Source organism: Carlito syrichta, unplaced genomic scaffold (genome assembly GCF_000164805.1).
Source record: "Carlito syrichta isolate Samal-C Ts95f unplaced genomic scaffold, Tarsius_syrichta-2.0.1 Scaffold307329, whole genome shotgun sequence".
NCBI lineage: Eukaryota > Metazoa > Chordata > Mammalia > Primates > Tarsiidae > Carlito > Carlito syrichta.
Genome location: NW_007251425.1, coordinates 131,426 through 151,068, shown reverse-complemented (window position 1 = coordinate 151,068; position 19,643 = coordinate 131,426). Strand labels below are relative to the sequence as shown.

At 45.3% G+C, this 19,643-nt stretch overlaps 1 protein-coding gene across 1 annotated transcript in view; it reads left to right on the top strand.

Annotated features, from left to right (window-relative positions):
* The window catches only part of CAMTA1 (calmodulin binding transcription activator 1), a 294,680-nt gene that overhangs the window by 259,945 nt on the left and 15,092 nt on the right, over window positions 1-19,643 (top strand). Inside the window, 8 exon segments of the mRNA XM_021715722.1 lie at window positions 6,264-6,415; window positions 9,385-9,581; window positions 9,970-10,048; window positions 10,264-10,579; window positions 10,941-11,461; window positions 15,623-15,810; window positions 16,306-16,552; window positions 18,054-18,125. Coding sequence (XP_021571397.1) covers window positions 6,264-6,415; window positions 9,385-9,581; window positions 9,970-10,048; window positions 10,264-10,579; window positions 10,941-11,461; window positions 15,623-15,810; window positions 16,306-16,552; window positions 18,054-18,125 — 1,772 coding nt within the window.

Genomic DNA, 19,643 nt, shown 5'->3' with positions numbered 1-19,643 from the left:
GGATTCCGCAAAGCTGCGAGTCACGAGAAGTGGGGGAAGACAGAGAACTGCCTCAGGTCAGAAGAGAGCAAAGAGCTGTAAAAACTAAATGCAGTATGAGATCCTGGAAAAGAAATGGAACGTTGGAGGGAAGAGTGATGCAATGTGATCCAAGTCTTTCGTTCAGTTAGTAGCCATGGTATGCCAGTGTTTCTTAGTTTTGACAGACATGCCTGGGTATGGAAGGTGTTGATATTAGGGGAAACTGAGTGAAGGGCATGTGGGCAACTCTCCTGCTTTTGCAACTTACCTGTATGTGAAAAGTTATTCTAGAATTTTTACAACTCTTAAAAATGCCCCAGCAAGGGATGGCGAGGCAGAAGGCTCCAGTCTAACAGCTCAGGCTTGAGAGTCTTGTCACTTAAAGATACTTTGCATGTTAGTTTATTTCATCCTCGCAAACAATAAGATCGATATCAATAGCCCCACTTTACAGATGGGAAAAGTGAGGTGTAAAGTGAATGCTATTTTCTGTCACTCAGTAGCAGGATTAAACCTAGAGCCCTTATTCCTGCTCTGGTGTTCCTTCCACGACCTCATAGCTACCCAGTCTAAAAACGCTTCCACACAAAGGGGTGTGGGCAGAAGAAGATCGTGAAGAGAAGCTTTGAAGGAATTGTGACCCAGACTGCTGCCGCAGATGCCATCGGAATTATTTACTTTTTGCCTGGGATCCAGGGATGTGTGTGTGCATGTCTGGAAGGTGGTGGGAGGGAACTACTGTGTGATCCTTGAAAGCATCCTTCCTCCTTCCCTGGAGCCCTGCAGGAACATAGACAGCTAGAGAGAGGGGGCAAGGACAGACGCGGGGAGATGTGCCATTAACTGAATAATAGAAAAGCTGTGGAGAGGGAAGATGCAGTGGGAATGGTGGAACTTGGTGAGTTGCAAGCACAGGGCAGGTGGGGGGCAGTTCAAGTCATGTTCAGGTATTGCCGGATTTGAACTGTGTGCTTACAGAGAATATGTGCACTCAATGATTGTTGAGCTCCTGGGGATAGCGCGGGCCTGACTCACATGTAGGCTTGTCTCGTGTATCCCTGTGGGGTAGGAACCTGAGCTTCTGTCTGGGCAGCTGGTTCTGGGTCATTCTTCCACAAGCACGTGGGTGGAAGAGTGAGGAACCCTTCTTTCCCTGTGGAAGCAGGCCGGGTCTTAGAGCAGCAGTTCTTGAAATGTGGCCCCATGCCAGGAGCACTGGCGCCACCCAAGAGTGTGTTACAAAGGCAGCTTCTGGGCGTCCCCTGACCCCTGGATCAAAACACCCCACGAACAGGCCCAGCTGTCTATTAAGACGTCCTCCTCAAGTTTGAGAACGACTTGTCTAGAGGAATGGTTACCTGGGAGGAGCTGAGGCCTCCAGTCCAGGGCAGCACATGGGCAGCAGCAGGAGGCCAGCACTGTGGGTCACACCGGACACTGCCCCAGGAGGGATGCCTGGAAGCGCTTCCGGAGGTGGGAATCCGACCTCCCCTTACCTCGTTGCTGGAGCCAGAGGGGGCTGAGAATTGGAGGGGGGGGGCCCAGACAGGAGTTTGATACTTTCTTGCTACACAGTTTTGGTTTTGCCTGGCTCCCCCTGTGCCCTCGGAAAGTTCATCATTCACTGGGGAGGTTGTGGCTCAGCTCAGGGCAGTTCTGGGTGTTCACATGCATGTACTACCTCCCCCAGCATATAAACTGTGTGTAAGGATGTGTTTATAGCCTTTTACGTGCCTCGAAATTTCTCATTTTTTTTTTTCCATGTGAAGTGAGAGTATCATTGCAACTAAGTTTCGTGAATTTTGTATTGCTACTTTGAGGGCTTGTGGGAGAGGGGATCATGTCTCTCTGTTATTTTTTGACAAGGTGCATATCTGTAAAGACATCATTTGTTTTTATTTTTTGGGTAGGATGCTTAGGAAGGCCAGTGCCCATCCCTGGACTGCTGGGTTGTCACCCTTATATATTCGACAGAGGCCAATGCTTTGTCAGAAACAGACCTGGGGTTTCTGTCCCAGGGCTCACATGTGTCCGATATAGAGTGTCTTTTTTGCGATGAAGCAGGAACTTGTTCTTTGGTGAGATGGACCTAGCCTCATATTTCTGGATGAGAACTGAAAACCTAAGAAGGAAGACAAGAGTAGCGCTCAAGCCCTGGCTTGCTTGCTGAGACCACTGGCATCTCCTCAGGCTTTAACCCCTCTGAGCCCACGGGGTGCTCGTGAAAACACACTCTCTTGACTTTCTCTCTGTGCAGAGGTGCTCGTAGGGTGGAGTCATCCGGTTCTTCACTCAGGCTGTCCTGAGGACACCCGGCTTGGCAGCCCTCAAGGCTGAGTCACTGTTGTCTTTGAGACGTCACGGGTGGGACCCAGGGCCAAAGTCACCAACCCCCCAAATCTACACATGACTTTTTCCCCCTGATCCCACATATTGCTTTAAAACCCCAGCTTCATTCCTGCTACTGAAATTATTTGTCAGCCAACAAAAGAGGGCAAGGATGTTTCCCTACTAGTGTGCTGGGCACTCCTAAGTGCCTGGTGTATCATTGGTGCTCAGTAAATACCTGTACATGAGTAAGTGAATCTTTAAAATATACTTTGTGGCTGGGTGCAGTGGCTCACGCCTGTAATCCCAGCACTTTTGGGAGGCCAGAGTGGGAGAATTGCTTGAACACAAGAGTTTGAGACCAGCCTGGGAAACACAGTGAGACCGTGTTTCTACAAAAAAAAAAAAAAAATTAGCCTGGCATAGTGGTGTGTGCCTATAGGCCCAGCTACTCAAGAGGCTAAGGTGGAAGGATCACCTGAGCCCAGGAGGTCCAGGCTGCGATAAGCCAGGGTCATGCTACTGAATTCCTACCTGGGTGACAGAGTGAGACCCCAACTCAAAAACAATAACTCTAACAACAACAATAATAATAATAATGAATATATACTCTGTTACTCGAATGTATTCAGAAGTTATTATTTTTGCATCTAAGTAATTATGGTTCCTTTATCCCATACTCACACACAGTATACAATTACAGTGATGCATAGTTCTGAATTTGCTAAGTGTTTTGCAGTGTTTTTATTATGATAAAGCTATAACACTAAGACAAGCATAAAGCTTTTGACTTGCTAGTAATGGAGATGTGAAGACCGTTTTATCTATCTAACCCAGGAAACCTCGCAAACAGGAAAGGAAGTGTGACCTTTAAAATCTCTTTGAATTTGGTCAGCATGGTGCAACAGACCTGTGCTCCCTGGGATGCCAGCTCCATCATTTGCATTTGAGATTGGCTTCTTATTTTAATTATCACTCCCTTCCCCCTTTTGGAATTGAGAGGCTGAGATGCTGCTATGCATCATGCGAGCTTCTTAAGAGGGAAATAATTGCTTCTGAGTATTGTCGTGAAGTGTTTCTCAGAGTGGCTTGATACCTCGCCAGCCCTCACTGCAAGGTGACAGGGCAGCCTGAAAAAGCTGGTCTCCTCAGGGACAAGCACAGAGGCATTGTGAGGGCTGGAGTGTTTTGACCTGGCGACGCCAGGGGCAGGGGCTGGCTCGGTGGTGAGAGGGTCTGTTTCTGCAGTATCCCTACTTGCGGGGGGATGGGCTGTCGCGGGCCGCACTGCAGCGCACTGCAGCACTGCCAGGACAAAGCCGTCTCTGTGGGCGGCCGGCGGGCTCTCTCTGGCTGACCACAGCCCCTCCTTGTGCTCTGGGATGTGCATCTCAGCCATCAGGTTCCAGAGTGCTCAGAAACAAAGGAAATGGGTCCCAAACACTCATTTAGCAGATGTGGGATTTTGTAGTCTTGAGAAGAAGGGATGTGTCTGCCTCAGAGGAAACCCAGCTGTCTCAGTGGGATGCGGGACATCTGAGTAGGGTCAGAGCAATGACTGTCTGGCGTGGCCCCGGGAGGGACAGGCTGGGAAGTTGTGCACCTGCCAGGCCACTTGGACTTGAACTCCAGCCGGAGAGCAAGATTCTTAGGCTGTAGGCAGGACCTCAGGTTTCTGGTAGAGAGACCTGGAATTGGGAGTGCGGACACCAGTGCCACCTCTATAGTCCTCTTGTGTTTTCCAAGGTGGTCACAGGGTGAAGGCCGTGTTCCCCCACGCGGTATTTGTATAGTTGCTTCTGGACTGGCAACTGCCATCAAGTAGGACCCTTCCAGCAGGGTCCCCAGGTGTGCCCACGCCCGTCCTTCCCTACGTGTGAAACTGGAACAAAGATGTTATTTTTCACTTCAAAAGAGGAAGGATTTATCTTTCCTTACTGTTCCTGGAAGTAGCTTATTAGAAATTAATACCCGGCTTCTTGAAGAACGACCCCCGCTTTTGTGTTTCCGTGAAGTCCAGCCCAGTAGATGTTAAGTCAGTACTGAAGGTTTTGCTGTGAATGGCCCTTATGATCCTTTGCCTCAGCTGAGCTTTCTGGAAAGTAGATGTCGTTTCCCCCTAGGAAGCCACCTGACCCATGTGCCTGTTGTCCACAACGTCCTTCCTCTTGCCGTCCACAGCTGAGCTCCCGGTCCTGGAGCCAGACGTATCTGTTATCTCGAGAACCTCCTGCCTCGGTGTTCTCCTTTGTGAAACCAGAATCATGACAGCACCTGTCTTGTGTGGCTGTTGTGAAGAGAGAGCGGGTTAACGTCTGTGAAGTGACCAGGACGGTGGCCAGTGTGTGGGGAGTGTTCTGTGAGCATTGGCTTCACCTGCTGTTTTCTCTCACGTGGGATTGATAAGCTTTGCTCACTAGTCTTGGGATTGATAATCAGGATGGCAAGGAATGCTGGGAATATATTTCTTTTCCAGATTATCCCTTTGTGTGGTTCAGATGACTGTATTTTGAATAGTTATGCCCCAGCAGCTCGAGGAGAAATATGTTGTCACAGCTGTTCAGTTTCCATAGATGTTTCATTCATTCGTCTGAAGGCAGTGGTAGCTGGTACCCTTACCTATGACTCACCAGGTTCTGAGCATTCACGTGTGTCAGCAACCCTCTGAGGTGGGTGCGATGACCACCACCATTTCAGAGGTGAGGAAACTGAGGCACCAAAGGTTATGTTCAAAATTCACAGCGATACAACTATTTACAGCAGAGCCAGGGCCTTTCACAGTCACTCTGTTCCATCCGCCTCTCTTTCTGCTCTCCACCACTGGTCATTTTGCTCCCTCAGTGTCCTGCCTCAGGGCCTTTGCACCTGCTATGTCTTTGACCTGGTTCTTGGCACACCCAGCTCCTCTTCATTCTGTTCCAACTCAAGTGACCTTTCCCAACTTACCTAAATTCTGCTTCCAGCCCATCACTCCTTACCACACACGCACTGTCCTACTGTCTTCACTTGTCACAGTCTGACCGCACTGGAGCGGGGAGCATCCTGTTCTCTCGTAGTCACTGCTCACCATCTGGCCCGGCATTCACCAACACGTGTGAGATGAGCGAAGGTGCTGGTGGTGTCGGTTGTGGCGTTAGCTCCTCTCAGGTACTTGTGTGGTAACTCAACAGCGACGTGTTTGTGTGCTCGCGTGTGCGCCATGCTGTGGGTGTGCAGACACAGGGTGCTGAGCTTGGGAAGGTGGTTTTTGAATCACAGACCTTTTGGAGGTGCGGTCCTGGCTCTGACAGTTGCATCTGTTCTTATAGACATGTAAAGCCCCTGTTTATGTTTGTCTCTGACCGAGAGGTGTGTTCAATGTGTGAGAATCTTGAGCAGTGAATGATGCTATTCCTAAAATAAATTACACAAGCTAGAGATGGGGCCGGGAAATAAAATTTTTAAAAAATGTTTGATTTGTTTTTATAAAAACTCGGTTTTGAGGTAAAACAGATACTATTTTTTTTTGGTTTAATATATCCTCCTGTCCCATAATGATTGCTTTCTTCTACTAGTTTAAATGAATTTGTGTTCATTTCAATTGTTTGCCCTAGGGACTGCTCCTCCACCAGATCAGAGGTACCAGGGGGAAATTTAGCAAAGACATGGGGTGGCTGGAACCTGCAGCACAGATCTTTGACAGAGGGGGGTTTTCTGTAGCTTTCTCTGAGGACCCTGGGCTGCCGTGGACACCACTGTCTTGTGCTGTCTTGTGCAAGGTGCCAGACACTCCCAGCTGTAGCAGTAAGGCCTGGACAGCCCTCTCTGATGTGACACTCCTGACGCACGTCCTGCCAGTCCTGCAAGTTTGGATGGGCCACGTGCTACGGCCCTGTCCCAAGCACTAACTCACTCTTGCTCCTGCTCCGTCCTAGACAACCAGTTCAGGATGTCCATCTTGGAACGGCTGGAGCAGATGGAAAGGAGGATGGCTGAGATGACGGGGTCCCAGCAGCACAAACAGGCCAGCGGAGGAGGGAGCAGCGGAGGCAGCGCCGGGAGTGGGACCGGAGGCGGCCAGGCTCAGGTAGGCATCTGTGCTGCAACAGTCCACTTTCATTGTGCTGGCAAGGCGGTGGCCCCCAGGGCCCTTCTCTGCCGCTGATGTCCTTCCTGGGTGGAGGCAAACCGCGCGAGGGAGCGTTTATCATCCCTGTGCCTGAACTCTGTCATCCGTGTTGTAGAAAAGAAGCCTTGGGATGTGGAGCTCGGCAGTGGGTCACCTCCCTCGTCTGGAAGTCATTTGTGCTCACCTCAGAACTCACCGCTCTCACCTGGCGGCGGGCATTGAGGGTATCCAAATGGTGATTCACACCTGCTGGGGCTCAGAATGAAGTCAGAGAGTCTCCTCCTTTCGTATTGTGCCTTTTATCCCTATCTTAGGCATGGGGGTAAAACATAATTGAACTCAGTAATTCATAAGCCTTTTATAAACTCAAGATGACCAATATTAAAAGGTCCCAGAGAAACTGTTTATGGGATTATTTAATGCAGAATGACATTACACATTATAGCACCTTCCAATGTAGAATGTATTACATTGCTGAATACGAAAAAATACTGTTTTAGCATCCCATTAGTCTTGAAGGCTTTATATAAATTTCATTTAGGAACTTTATTTTAGGAAAGTCTCCCAGGCAGAAACTATTTCTCAAAAGACCTTAGAGATAAATATGAAGTAACTGGTAGTATTTCTCACCTCCACCTCTGAGTTGTTGCCTAAAAACCTCAAATAGTCCCTCCTCCTCTTTCTCTTAAGATGGATGAGCATTTCCTTGGAACAATTACCTTTTTAAGTGAACATTTTTCGTTTTATGATCCTCCTAAATACCAAATGTTAGTAATATTTTAATAATAATAAAAGTAGTAGATTAAAACTAGTATACCACACCCAAAAACTAAGCTCCTTTCTCTTCAAATTTTCTTATTTCTACCCTATCTTCAGAAATCAATGAAAAATAAAGACTTAGCACACAGCAAGATATTATTAAGGCTAAGATAGACTTCTTTTTCACTTGATACGATCAAATTTTATAAAATAAGTAGTCTTTGTTTGATACTCTTCCTGGCTAAAATAAGAGATGTCTACAAAACACTTTTTGCTTTCACCACCAAAGGTTGCATAAAGAGAATGATATATAATGTCATTTTAAAGCTCAACCATTCAGCAACTGGCCTATTACAGTCTCATTCCACATTGACTACTACTGAATAGTCTTTCGTCAGTTGAAGTTGGCTTCAGTAAATGTCTGTGTCTGTCACGTATGATAGAGACATGGCTGCTTTTGTTTAATACCAAAAACAATCCCTCTTTCTTCACTCCCTGGTGAGTTCCGTGTATTCCTGAATACGTCTGTCTGGTGTGTGTGAAGTGGCCCTGGCTGGGCCTTTTGAGTTGGGGTCAGCCCATGGCACGTGGGATCACCTACCTGTGCTCCTTTGCAGTTTTTTACAGCTTTGTCGAGGATGCCATTGCAGCCATCATCTGCCTTTTTATTTTTGGAGGCATTTTTTTAGATTTAAAAATAGAAAGAAATGAGGAACAACAGTATTTCTGTAGTAATTAAAATTTATGGGGTTTATTGCCAGAAAAAATTGCCTTTTAAACAACACCAAAGGTGTAAATTAGGCTAGAAGTGCTATCTATTTGAGGGATTGTTGAACATAAAACCACTATCACAGAGATTCAAGCAAACCGTTGAGGTTCCTAAGCTTGATTTTATTCTTCTTCCCTTACAACCGATTCACAGGCAGAAAGCCGTGTGTTAAAACTAGTGGACTTATTTTTCCTATAGCCTTCATGGTTCTTAATGACACTTACATTCCAAGATCTCAAATGCTCTCCCTGTATCCTTTTTCTTTATACAAAGGACAGCATTATTATTGAATACTGTTAAGCATTTTTTAAAAAAACAATTACCAAAACCCACATCCCAGTGGCGTAATTCTCCTTCAGAAGAGGCAAGGGAGTTAAAGATCTGGGTCCCTGATGGAAACATTAGGGAGGCTGCTCTGCTTTGCACTCTCACAGCAGCGTACTGCCTGCAACATTTACCTCAGTTAACTGGAAAGCTAAAGCCACTTATTGTTTTAAAGCAGCATTCGAGGGTGGACCCCCCCCAAAACCCCGAATTTATTTATAAAACTTGTGTATGTATTCTTACATGTTTAAACTTCAGTCACCTTCAGAGCACTTTCCATTTGATGCAATCCACCTATCAAGATGCTTTGTCAGCTACTCAACACGGTTTTTGAACTTGTTGGTTTTTATGCCTTTTAGGGTGTCTGCCGGTTTTTGTTTCACTTCTTCCATATTGGCAAAAGGTTTCCCTTAGAGGACTTTCTTCAACTGGGGAAACAAAAAAAAGTTGCTTGGGCGAGATCAGGTGACTAGGGAAGGTGGGTAGGGCAACAGGGATCATGCTGTTTTTGGGGGAAAAAACTATGGAACACTGAGCATTGTGTGGGTGGGTGCACTCGTAAATCACCCATCATGAAATGGGCAAACACGTTGAAAGAATCTCAAAAAAAAAAAAAAAAAAAAAAATTCACTGAAGTCGAATGCAGCCTCTCACAAACAACGCTAGCTGGTACATGGGTGCCAGTGGATTCCTGGAACACTTATCTAAGCAGGGGAAGCTTGTATTACAAGGGCATGCCCTCCAAAAGATAATTCTGTGATTTTGGGGGGTCTCTCCCTCGTATACTTTCTCTGAGATGGATCAGCATGAAATTCATAGTCAGAAGGTCGGCAATAATAGACAGACTCTGGTGTTCCTAGAGTTGTGAAAGATTACAGTATGCCACAGCTTCAGAGAAGAGTTGCTGAGCTGAAGCTAAGCACATTCTGCTCACTATTTCGTGACGTTTCTTTATATTCGGTGTTTTGTGTCTTCCATCTTGAGTTGTTCATCATGAAGCGTTTATTCCCTTCCCCCCTGCACTGGGTGGGGGGCCCTGAGTGCCGAGGCCATAACATGTCCTCTTTCATGGTAGTGTGCTTCTGGGCCTGGGACCTTGGGGAGCTGCTTTGAGAGCCGTGTGGTGGTCGTATGTGAGAAGATGATGAGCCGGGCCTGCTGGGCAAAGTCCAAGCATCTGATCCACTCCAAGACGTTCCGCGGAATGACCCTCTTACACCTGGCTGCCGCCCAGGGCTACGCTACCCTCATCCAGACCCTCATCAAGTGGCGGTAAGTCTGTGGTGCAGGTGACTGGTGGCTACCCTTGTTCCGCAGCATGCAGACTCTTCCAGGGCATTTCTGCTAGTGGAAGAAGCTGGCTGTTCAGTCAGCTTAATAGCCTGGGAGCAAAGGGCTTTCTCCAAGGACAGCTTCCAAAGGGGTTTTATGAACTTCTGCCCAAGAAGTACTGAGTGAGACACTAACCAAATGTCGGGCCTTTTATTTCCTTTGGACTCCTAGCCAAATGGAGAGTCCATTCCACCCTAGGAATCTGGGACTTTCTGTTGCTTCGGGCAGGGATGTCAGATGCCCAGTTTGGTTTCATCTGGGTGGGGTTTCTGATATTTCCTTTTGACACTGGTTGATCGTGTGGTGATTTCGGTGCCATCCTTTACAGCACAAAGCATGCAGACAGCATTGATTTGGAACTGGAAGTTGACCCCTTGAATGTGGACCACTTCTCCTGTACTCCTCTGGTAAGGAATAGGTTCTTTTAGTCCCCAAGCATTTTTTCAGCCTGTTACCCTTCATTGACATGTGGCATTTATCAGAGATGCTTTGTCACAGTCATGTTTGGTGGCCCCAGTGAGATTGCCCATAAGAACTAGTTTGTCAGTTGGTGGTGGCAGTGGCAAAAGTCAGATATGGTTTAACCTTTTATTGAGAAAGCTGGCTTTGTCTTGTCTTGTAGATGTGGGCCTGTGCCCTAGGGCACTTGGAAGCTGCTGTTGTGCTGTACAAGTGGGACCGTCGGGCAATCTCTATTCCGGACTCTCTGGGAAGGCTGCCTCTAGGAATTGCCAGGTCAAGGGGTCATGTGAAGCTAGCAGAGTGTCTGGAGCACTTGCAGAGAGACGAGCAGGCTCAGTTGGGGCAGAACCCCAGAATCCACTGTCCTGCAAGTGAAGAGCCCAGTACAGACAGCTGGATGGCCCAGTGGCACAGTGAAGCAATTAACTCTCCAGAAATACCCAAAGGAGTCACCGTTATTGCAAGTACCAATCCAGGTAAAAATTCAGAATTGTTACATCCAGAACTTGACAGATCTCCCATTCGCTTTCATGCAGCTGCCCTCAGAAAGGTTCACATACATTTAAGATTTTTAAAAATGTTTCTTATTTTCCATTAAGAATGCCTAGTGCCCCCACCATACAGAAAGTAACAAAAATTGTGTTCATGCAAGAAATACACATTTTTGGAGGAAGATTATCTGAATACAATATATGCTGGGGAATAGTTAACTATGAGGGACATGTCTTGCATTCTGGCTTTGCACTTTGCGTCTCTCAGGCATAGAGAAAGTATTAATTCTTTAGGATTCCTAATTGTATCGCCTGTCCTGACTATCCTTTCTACTGTACTTTTCAGAGCTGAGAAGACCTCGGTCTGAACCCTCTAATTACTACAGCAGTGAGAGCCACAAAGATTATCCGGCTCCCAAAAAGCATAAATTGAACCCTGAGCACTTCCAGGCAAGGCAGGAGAAGCTGCTTTCCACTGCACTGGGTCTGGAACAGCCAAATATCAGGAAGCAAAGCCCTAGTTCTAAGCAGTCTGTCCCCGAGACAGTCAGCCCCAGTGAAGGAGTGAGGGACTACAGCCGGGAACTCTCCCCTCCCGCTCCAGAGACTGCAGGATTCCAAGCCTCTGGATCTCAGCCTGTAGTAAAGTGGAATTCCAAAGATCTTTACATTGGTGTGTCTACAGTACAGGTGACTGGAAATCCGAAGGGGACCATTGTAGGAAAGGAGGCGGCACCTTCACAGGTGCGTCCACGGGAACCAATGAGTGTCCTGATGATGGCTAACAGAGAGGTGAATACAGAGATGGGGTCGTACCGGGATAGTGCAGAGAGCGAAGAGTGCTCCCAGCCCATGGATGACATCCAGGTAAGCACAAGCAAGGCCCCGGCAGGCGTCAGAGTTACCTTGGTCGTTGCGCTCACTTTCCCAAGGGTGTGTACGTTCCCCAGTGAAGGGCGAGAAGTCTGGTCTTGGCATAATGTTGGAGCGTCTTCTTCCCCGGGCCCTACGTGTTCATTCTGTAAATCAGGCACTGTGAGTGAGACCTGGACACCACTGACCCAGGTCTCTGCAAAGCTGCCTTCCTTCCTCCTCGGAACTCTCTCTTGGCCCTACAGTAAGCTTCCTTCTTGCACCCAGTTGACTGATTTCACTCTTGAAGTACCAGTTAGAATGGAGTCAAGGCCCTAAAAAGAACTAGAACAAGGAGCCTGTGGCTAGACTTGGCATGACCCGAATGACCTTAATCAGCATAGTCATGACTGGCCGCTGTAAAGGGCAGATATAGCGTGAGGCTCTCAGGAGGTGCAGTGTCGTATCCCTGAAGGTGATGGTCAGCTGCCCTTATAATAAATCTAGAAAAACCAGAATTCTTTTAGGGCATTGAACTTGTTATAGGCTAAGGGAATTTGTACGGAAGTAAACTTGACATTAGGCTATTAAGCAAATTTCATTATTTAAAATATCTAGAGGAGGACCACAAGGGAAGCTTAAAGCCATATATTTGACTTCATCTCTTCCCAAATTCCCATGGATATAACCCAAAACAAATGCAAAAGGACAGCACTTCTAGAAATTTAGCGGACGCCAGGCTTGTAAGAGTGAGGCAGTGAGGAGGAGATGCATGGAGGTCTCATATCCTGTGGCATTCCTAGAGAAAGGTCTGACTTTTGAGCCACTGGACTCCCTGCATCCCAGGGGACCCTTCCTAACAGCCCTCTGTGTTTGGCACAGGTTGGGAGGCCTGCATGCTCACCAGTGTGTTCCCATTTCGATTCAGAATCTGTCAGACCAAGTAGTTGCAAAAAGGATGTCAATAATTTGAATAGTACAATTAGAAAGCTTGATTTAATATTTAATATCTTTTTTTTTGAGTCAAGGTCTCACTCTGTCATCCAGGCTGGATTGCAGTGGCATGCCCACAGCCACCTCAGCCTCGACCTGCTGGGCTCAGGTGATCCTTTTGCCTCAGCCTTCCAGTAGTGGAAACCACAGGCACGTGCCACCATGCCTGGCTAATTTTTTTATTTATTGTAGAGTCAAGGTCTCACCAGGTTGCCCAGGTGGGTCTTGAACCCCTGGACTCAGACAATCATCTCACCTCTGTGTCCCAAAGTGCTGGAATTATAGGCGTGAGCCACCACGCCTGACTGGTTTAATACATCTTTAATATATATAATATACTTATATGTAATTATATAGATATGTATAATTAATACACATAAAAACTACACATATAACTATTCTTTTTAGATATCTAAGACACATTTATGAAAATTGCTTATATACTAAGACACAGAGAATTTGAATAAGAATCCAAAGCTATGCATTTAAAGGCTATCTTCTCTGACCACAATCCAAGAAATTTAGAAATGAATGACATGATGCTAAAAATATTGGTTGTTTTAGAGTCAGTTAGCCTGGGTGCAGTGGCTCATGCCTGTAATCCCAGCATTTTGGGTGGCCGAGGTGGGAGGAAGGCTTGAGCCCCCAAGTTAAAAACTAGCCTAGGCAGCATGGAGAGACCTCATCTCTACAAAAAAATCAAAAAATTAGTGCATGGTGGCACATGCCTGTAGTCCCAGCTGTCTGGGAGGCTGAGGCAGGAGGATCGCCTGAGCCCAGGAGGTTGAGGCTGCAGTGAGCCATGATTATGCCACTGCACTCCATCCTGGGCAACAGAGTGAGAACCTGACTCAAAAAAAAAAGTCACTTAAGTGTCATTGCCTTTTGCAGCCATCACAATAAAAAATCAGCTACTTGGTATTCATGAGTGTTGTGCTTTATTATCACATTACAGTGTTCTTACTTACATTGATATGTTTATAAAAAGGAGAAGGATTATGGAGGGTGACTATGGGGTGATCACCTTCAGACTTAAGAAATTTCACTTTGTTTGGATTTAGAGTCTATAATACTCAGTGATCTATTGCAGGAACACAGAACTGAGTACCACATATTCTCACTCATAAGCAGACCCTGATCATTTACCATAATACTGTAAGAAAAATGCCAGGGGTGGGGGGGTGTAGTGTGCGGGAGGAACACATAACATTAGTAAAGATACTTGATCTCAAACCAGGAAAAGTGGGAACCAAAGGGAGGCCTAAACTTTACCTGTATGATGTCCACTTGTATACCTAATCCTGAATTGTACCCCACATCTTTAAAATAAAATAGATTTTTAAAAAAATGTGGTTTTCTTACATTTAAAAAAAAAAAAGAAATTCCACTTTAATAAAATATTTGAGTTCTTTCATGGAAAAAGAATAAAGCCAGAAGTGAACAACAGATCAAGAGGGCTAATATAGAAGGAGATGAAAAACTCCAATATTTTTTCCTTAAGTTTTTTAATCCTATTGCAAAAAATAATCCTCATCCTTTGATGAAAATTTCGAATTATCCAAGATAAGCATTTTTTTGTTTGGCCTACTGGGCTCCGGTGATCCTTCCTCCTCAACCTTCCAAGTAGCTGGAACTACAGGCGCGTGCTACCACGCCCGGCTAATTTTTGACTTATTGTAGAGATGAGGTCTTACCAAGTTGCCCGGGTGGGTCTCGAACCCACGGGTTCAGGCAATCCACTCGCCTCGACCTCCCAAAGTGCTGGGATTACAGACTGAGCCACCAAGCCCAGCCAAGATAAGCATTTTTAGCAGCTTTATTGAATAGATATAATTCACATACTATAAAATCCACCGATTTTAAGTGCTCAGTGTGATAGATTTGCATAAATTTATGTATACACCTGTGCCACCATTGCTATAGTTTCTTTTTACAGCACTTGTGTCACCCCCAAAGTTCCCAGTGTCTGGTCACAATTTTGTCTCCACTCCTTCCTCAGCCCTAGGCAACCATGGATCTAATTTCTGTCCCCAGAATCATACTTTTTCTAGAAATTTTGCATCAGTGGAATTATGTACCCTTCTGTGTCTGGCTTCTTTGATTTAGCATGGTGTTTTGGGTTCATTCGTGTTGCAAAATAAGCATTTTGTCACCTTTCAGAACATTTTCAATTCACTTAAAAACCTAGACTGCTGGGTTTTAGTTACCATTTTTAAGAGGTATGCAATGAAGTTTTTTAAAGTGAGGCCTTATCTCTGGTTCTGGTAAAAAAAAAAAAAAAAAAAAAATCTTAATCCAGACCAGTTTTGAGACTTCTTAATTGTATCTGCTAGGAATGAATTTTGGGTGCAAGTACCAGCAAGCTAACGACTGTTGGTTTAAGCCAGAATGATTTCTCCTCTTCCACATGACAAGAAGTCCAGTGGTTCCATTGCTCAGCGATGCCATCAGGGACTGAGGGCTCTTTTCCTAGTTCTCGTTCTTTTTGGCTTCCCTCTCCATGCGTGTTGCTCTGTGGTGCTGGCTGCTGAAGCTTGTCTGCAGTCCAGGCAGGAAGAAGAGAGGGAGGGGACAGTGCGGGGCATTTGCTCCCTTTTCAGCAGGAAGGCAAAAGCTTTGCCAGAACCATCCCAGGATCCTCCCAGCACACTTCTGGGTAGTCTTATTGTCACATGTCATCCCTTAAGTGCATAGGAAGGTGGGAAATCAAGAAGAGGAAGATCATAATTGGCTTGGAGCAGTCATGCTGTCCCCTGGGTTCGCATATTGTTGCTGTGTGAGATGGGCGTTCTCTAGGCAAGGCCGAGGGGACAGCTGGATATATCGGTTAGGCAACTGGAAGTGTCACCACCTACTGTTACAGCTTACTCCAGAACTGCCCAGCCATGGTGTCGGGAGTTGGGTGATAGCTGTGAGTAGAAAGCAGGCCCAACCTCGCAGGGCTCCCAGACTTGACTGAAGGTTTTTGCCAAACTGTGACTTGGACATGACCAGGTCTCAGAATCTCAGCGTATGTGGGTGAACTGTGTGCTAACTTTAAGGTGCTGCTGGGTGCACTGAATTGAAGTGCAAGCCTGCCTTCCCCCTCTTGTTTTTTCTCTCCAGGTGGGGGAGGGGAGGTAGACCTGTACAACTTCTAAGATTCTTTCCTAACCCGGGTGTTCTGTGAACTTCTGACTCCAGGTGAACATGATGACCTTGGCAGAACACATTATTGAAGCCACGCCTGACCGGATCAAGCAGGAGAATTTTGTGCCCATGGAGTCTTCGGGATTGGAAAGAACAGATCCTGCCACCATTAGCAGTACAATGAGCTGGCTGGCCAGTTACCTAGCTGATGCTGACCGTCTGCCAAATGCTGCCCAGATCAGGTCAGTGAGATTCTGGGAGTCACTACCTGGGACAAATCCCTGGACTTAAGCGGAGGCAGGGGAGGTTAATTGTATTGGATGTAATCCGAGACCTTTCCAGAGAAGGAAGCTCTGGGATGAGTCTCATGGCCACTTTCGTGGACAGCTCGTGTTCTTACCTGCTTTCTTCCCCAGCATCAGAGCATATGAAATAATGTATCATAATGTTTTCCTCCAAATTCAACTGAAGTTTTCATAAGGGCAGGAGGGTATACTTAGTTGCTTTAGTATTTAACCCAGTACTAAGCTCATTACGGGTGCGGAGGATGGACTTACTAAATTGAAGGGCAGTTAAGGTACTGAGTATGTTTAGCAACTTACTTGACTGAATGAAGGCATATTCTTAAATTGCCCACCCCGGCTTCTGGTGGATACCATCTTGTCTTATTAATTAATATGTAAGGGTTGTACAAATCAGTCGTTCATCTGTCTTTCCTCTTTCTCCTCTTGTTTCAGAAGTGCATATAACGAGCCTCTAACCCCTTCTTCTAATACCAGCTTGAGCCCTGTAGGCTCTCCAGTCAGTGAAATAGCTTTCGAGAAACCCAACCTTCCCTCCGCCGCAGATTGGTCAGAATTCCTAAGTGCATCCACCAGTGAGAAGGTGGAGAACGAGTTCGCTCAGCTCACGCTGTCTGATCATGAACAGAGAGAGCTCTACGAAGCTGCTAGGCTTGTCCAGACAGCTTTCCGGAAGTACAAGGTAAAACGCAACAGAACCTTGACTTTGAGACATTCTTAGGATCAGGGAGCATAGATGAAAGTCAGACTCACTCAAACCAAAACTATACTATTTCTTTTTTCTCTAAATTTATAGAATTTTTTGGAAGTCTCCAGTGTACTAAAATTCGGTGTATGATGCATCTGTGTGTGTTTTTGCTTTGTAAAAACTTTTTTATTGTGGCAGATTTTCATAACATAAGATTTGCCATTTTATCAATTTTGAAGTCTACTATTCGGGGCATTAGGTACTGTCACAATGCTGTGCAACTGTCACTATTATTCTAGAATGTTTTCGTTCTCCCAAACCATATTTTTTTCACAACCAATTTTTAAACAGTTACGAATGAAATTTGAATCGCATGTTTACAAAGGTCCTAGTTCCTAAAGCACCTTCACAGAATGATTTGGGAAATGTGACCTCCTCAGTCAACTGAGGCAAAGAGCATTAACTGGCTGGGCCAAGGGCCTCTGTCCATGTCCTCGGCCGGGACAGGAAGGGCTCTCCCAGTGGGGAGCAGTGCTGATTGATATTTCTCTTCTTGCCACCCCAAGTGCAGCACCTCTTTATGATTCTGGTCTCTTAAAAGACAGTTGCTGAGTTTATAGAGTTTTTATTTGAAATAATTAATCCGTTTAGTAAAATAAAGCCAGTAGCATGATGGGCTGTCACCATCTCTCCTTACTCTTGGTAATGTCGGTGGATATCTGTTAGTTAACGTAAAGCAAGGTGACACCCTGCCACAAGGAATTTATGACCTAAAGCAGCAGTTTCTGACTGGGAGTCCCGGACTGACTTCAGGTAGCCCATGAGTCCCCACAGTTCACTGGGAAATTTTCTGTCTGTGCATTTGTGGTGAGGAGAAGATCTGTAGTCTTCTGCAGATTCTCAAAGGCTCTTTGACAACGCCTCCCCCCCACCCCCAAAAAGGTGTTAAAAACCATTAATCACTGATCCAAAGGTAAAGTCATTGGAGTTATCTTAGGAAAGACAGTTGAGATCTGGCAAACGGAAATAGTACAGCACCAAATTTGTTAAATACTTTAAAAATAAGTATGTTTTTTAGGCCACCTACCATCCAAATGTCATGGTTTTATTTAGAAGCAAGAATAGGTGGGGCACACTTCATCAATAAGGGAACCTGATCTCAAACCAGGTGAAGTAGGGACCAAAGTGAGGCCCAAACTTTACCTGTTCAATGACCAGTTGTATACCTAATCCTGAATTGTACTCATCTTTAAAAATTAAAAAATAAAGAAATAAATTTTTTTATAAAAGGAAGAATAGTCTGAGATTTAGTCTCTAAATTCATTTTTCCCGATTTACATTTATAATTAGTTATCAGTGTATTTTGGTAAATCTGGAGTCTCAGTTCTGAGAAAGTTGCATTCAGTGAGTAATAGTTATATTTAAGAAAGCTGACATTTCTTATATTAAACCATTACTGTTTTGTTTTATTTTTTTCCCTCACATTACCCTTAAGGGCCGACCCTTGCGGGAACAACAAGAAGTAGCTGCTGCGGTCATTCAGCGTTGTTACAGAAAATATAAACAGGTAAACCACAGTTTCATGCAACAGAAGGAAAATGCACCTTGCCCCAGCAGCCCCAGGCCACTAAGGATTCTGGTGTGTCATGTGGCAAAAGGGTGCTACATTCAGGACCTAATTACAAAGACTTAATGAGAATGCCTTGATTAAAAACTAGGGGAGACTGAGGCAGGAGAATCCCTTGAGCCCAGTAGCTTGAGTTTAGCCTGGGAAGCATAGTGAGAGCCCGTCTCTTAAAAAAAAGACACAGAGGAAAACAAAACAAAATCATCTGTAACATCTGCAGTTAAGTTTGTGCCACAAATTAATTTCTGTCAAGTTTTTGACTTTTAATATCACCACCTACCTGAGATACTGGTCTGATGCAAAGAAGAAAAGTATTTGTGCTTGAAACAAGCATCTATGGTCCAATAATTGTATAAACCCCCTCGTAATTAAATAATTCTAGGAGGTTCAATATGGTGATTGGAGAAGGCAAATGCTGGCTATTATCCTTGATATTGAATTACTTATGTCATTTTTGGCCATTTTCCCTTCAGCGTTTCTTATCCATTTTAAAATGAAAAACTGTAAAAATTTTTGAAAACCTTAAGAAGCCCAGAACATCTTGCATCATGTTTGCATTCCTTAGTCAAGAGGGGTGCAAGAAGATGTCTCAGCACCCCTCCATGCAGTGTGGCTGTCTCCAGAACGCGTAGGGTTCCACAGCCATGGTCAGGTGGGCAGGGACCTCAGGTTGACTGAGTGGCTGGGGTGTGATGGATCTTCCAGGCACTCCATCTCATTTAGCCTTTACCATGATTTGAAGTAAGCAGTATTTTCCAGATGAAGAAACCGAGGCTCACAGAAATGAAGTAAATATAAGGTCTTTCTAATCATCCAGGTGGTTATAAAACAGTTTAAATTGCCTGATGGAGTCTTGGCTGGTTCTCATGATAAAATTCAGTCTTGTAGGCAGATTCTATAATCTTTTTTTGGGTTGTACTTTGCATAGTTTTAAATTTCTGGGTAAGGAATAGTAGACATGTTAGTGTACTGGTCCAGACACATGGACTTGGTTCTGTTGCTGTGATCGGGACGTGCCTCAGCTCTGGTGTGGGTTGCCATCTTTTCTGGTTTCTCTGGGCTTATGCCCCATTAAGGGAGGTATGGGGAGACGTCTCCATCTAATAGCCAGTTGAGTTCATGATCCCAGAAAATGAAGGTTTATTGTGTAAACGCTGACACCACAGTACCTATAGCTCTGCAGCGGGAGCTATGCTGCTTCTGTCTGGTGAGCAGGCTTCACATGAACACTCATGACACAGAATCAAGGCCTCCGTCTGTGATGACAACAGGTGTTCATTCCAAAGTATGTCTGGCTTTGAAAAAATAAGTAACTCTCTTCCCAAAGAAGTGTCCAATTGTCTAGGAAGACAGAAAGCATTATTTTTGGAAATAGTGATGACTATAAAACAAATACTTTGGAAGACAGAAGGCATTAATATAGCCAGGTTGCCTTTTTAAATTTTTTTTTTATTTTTT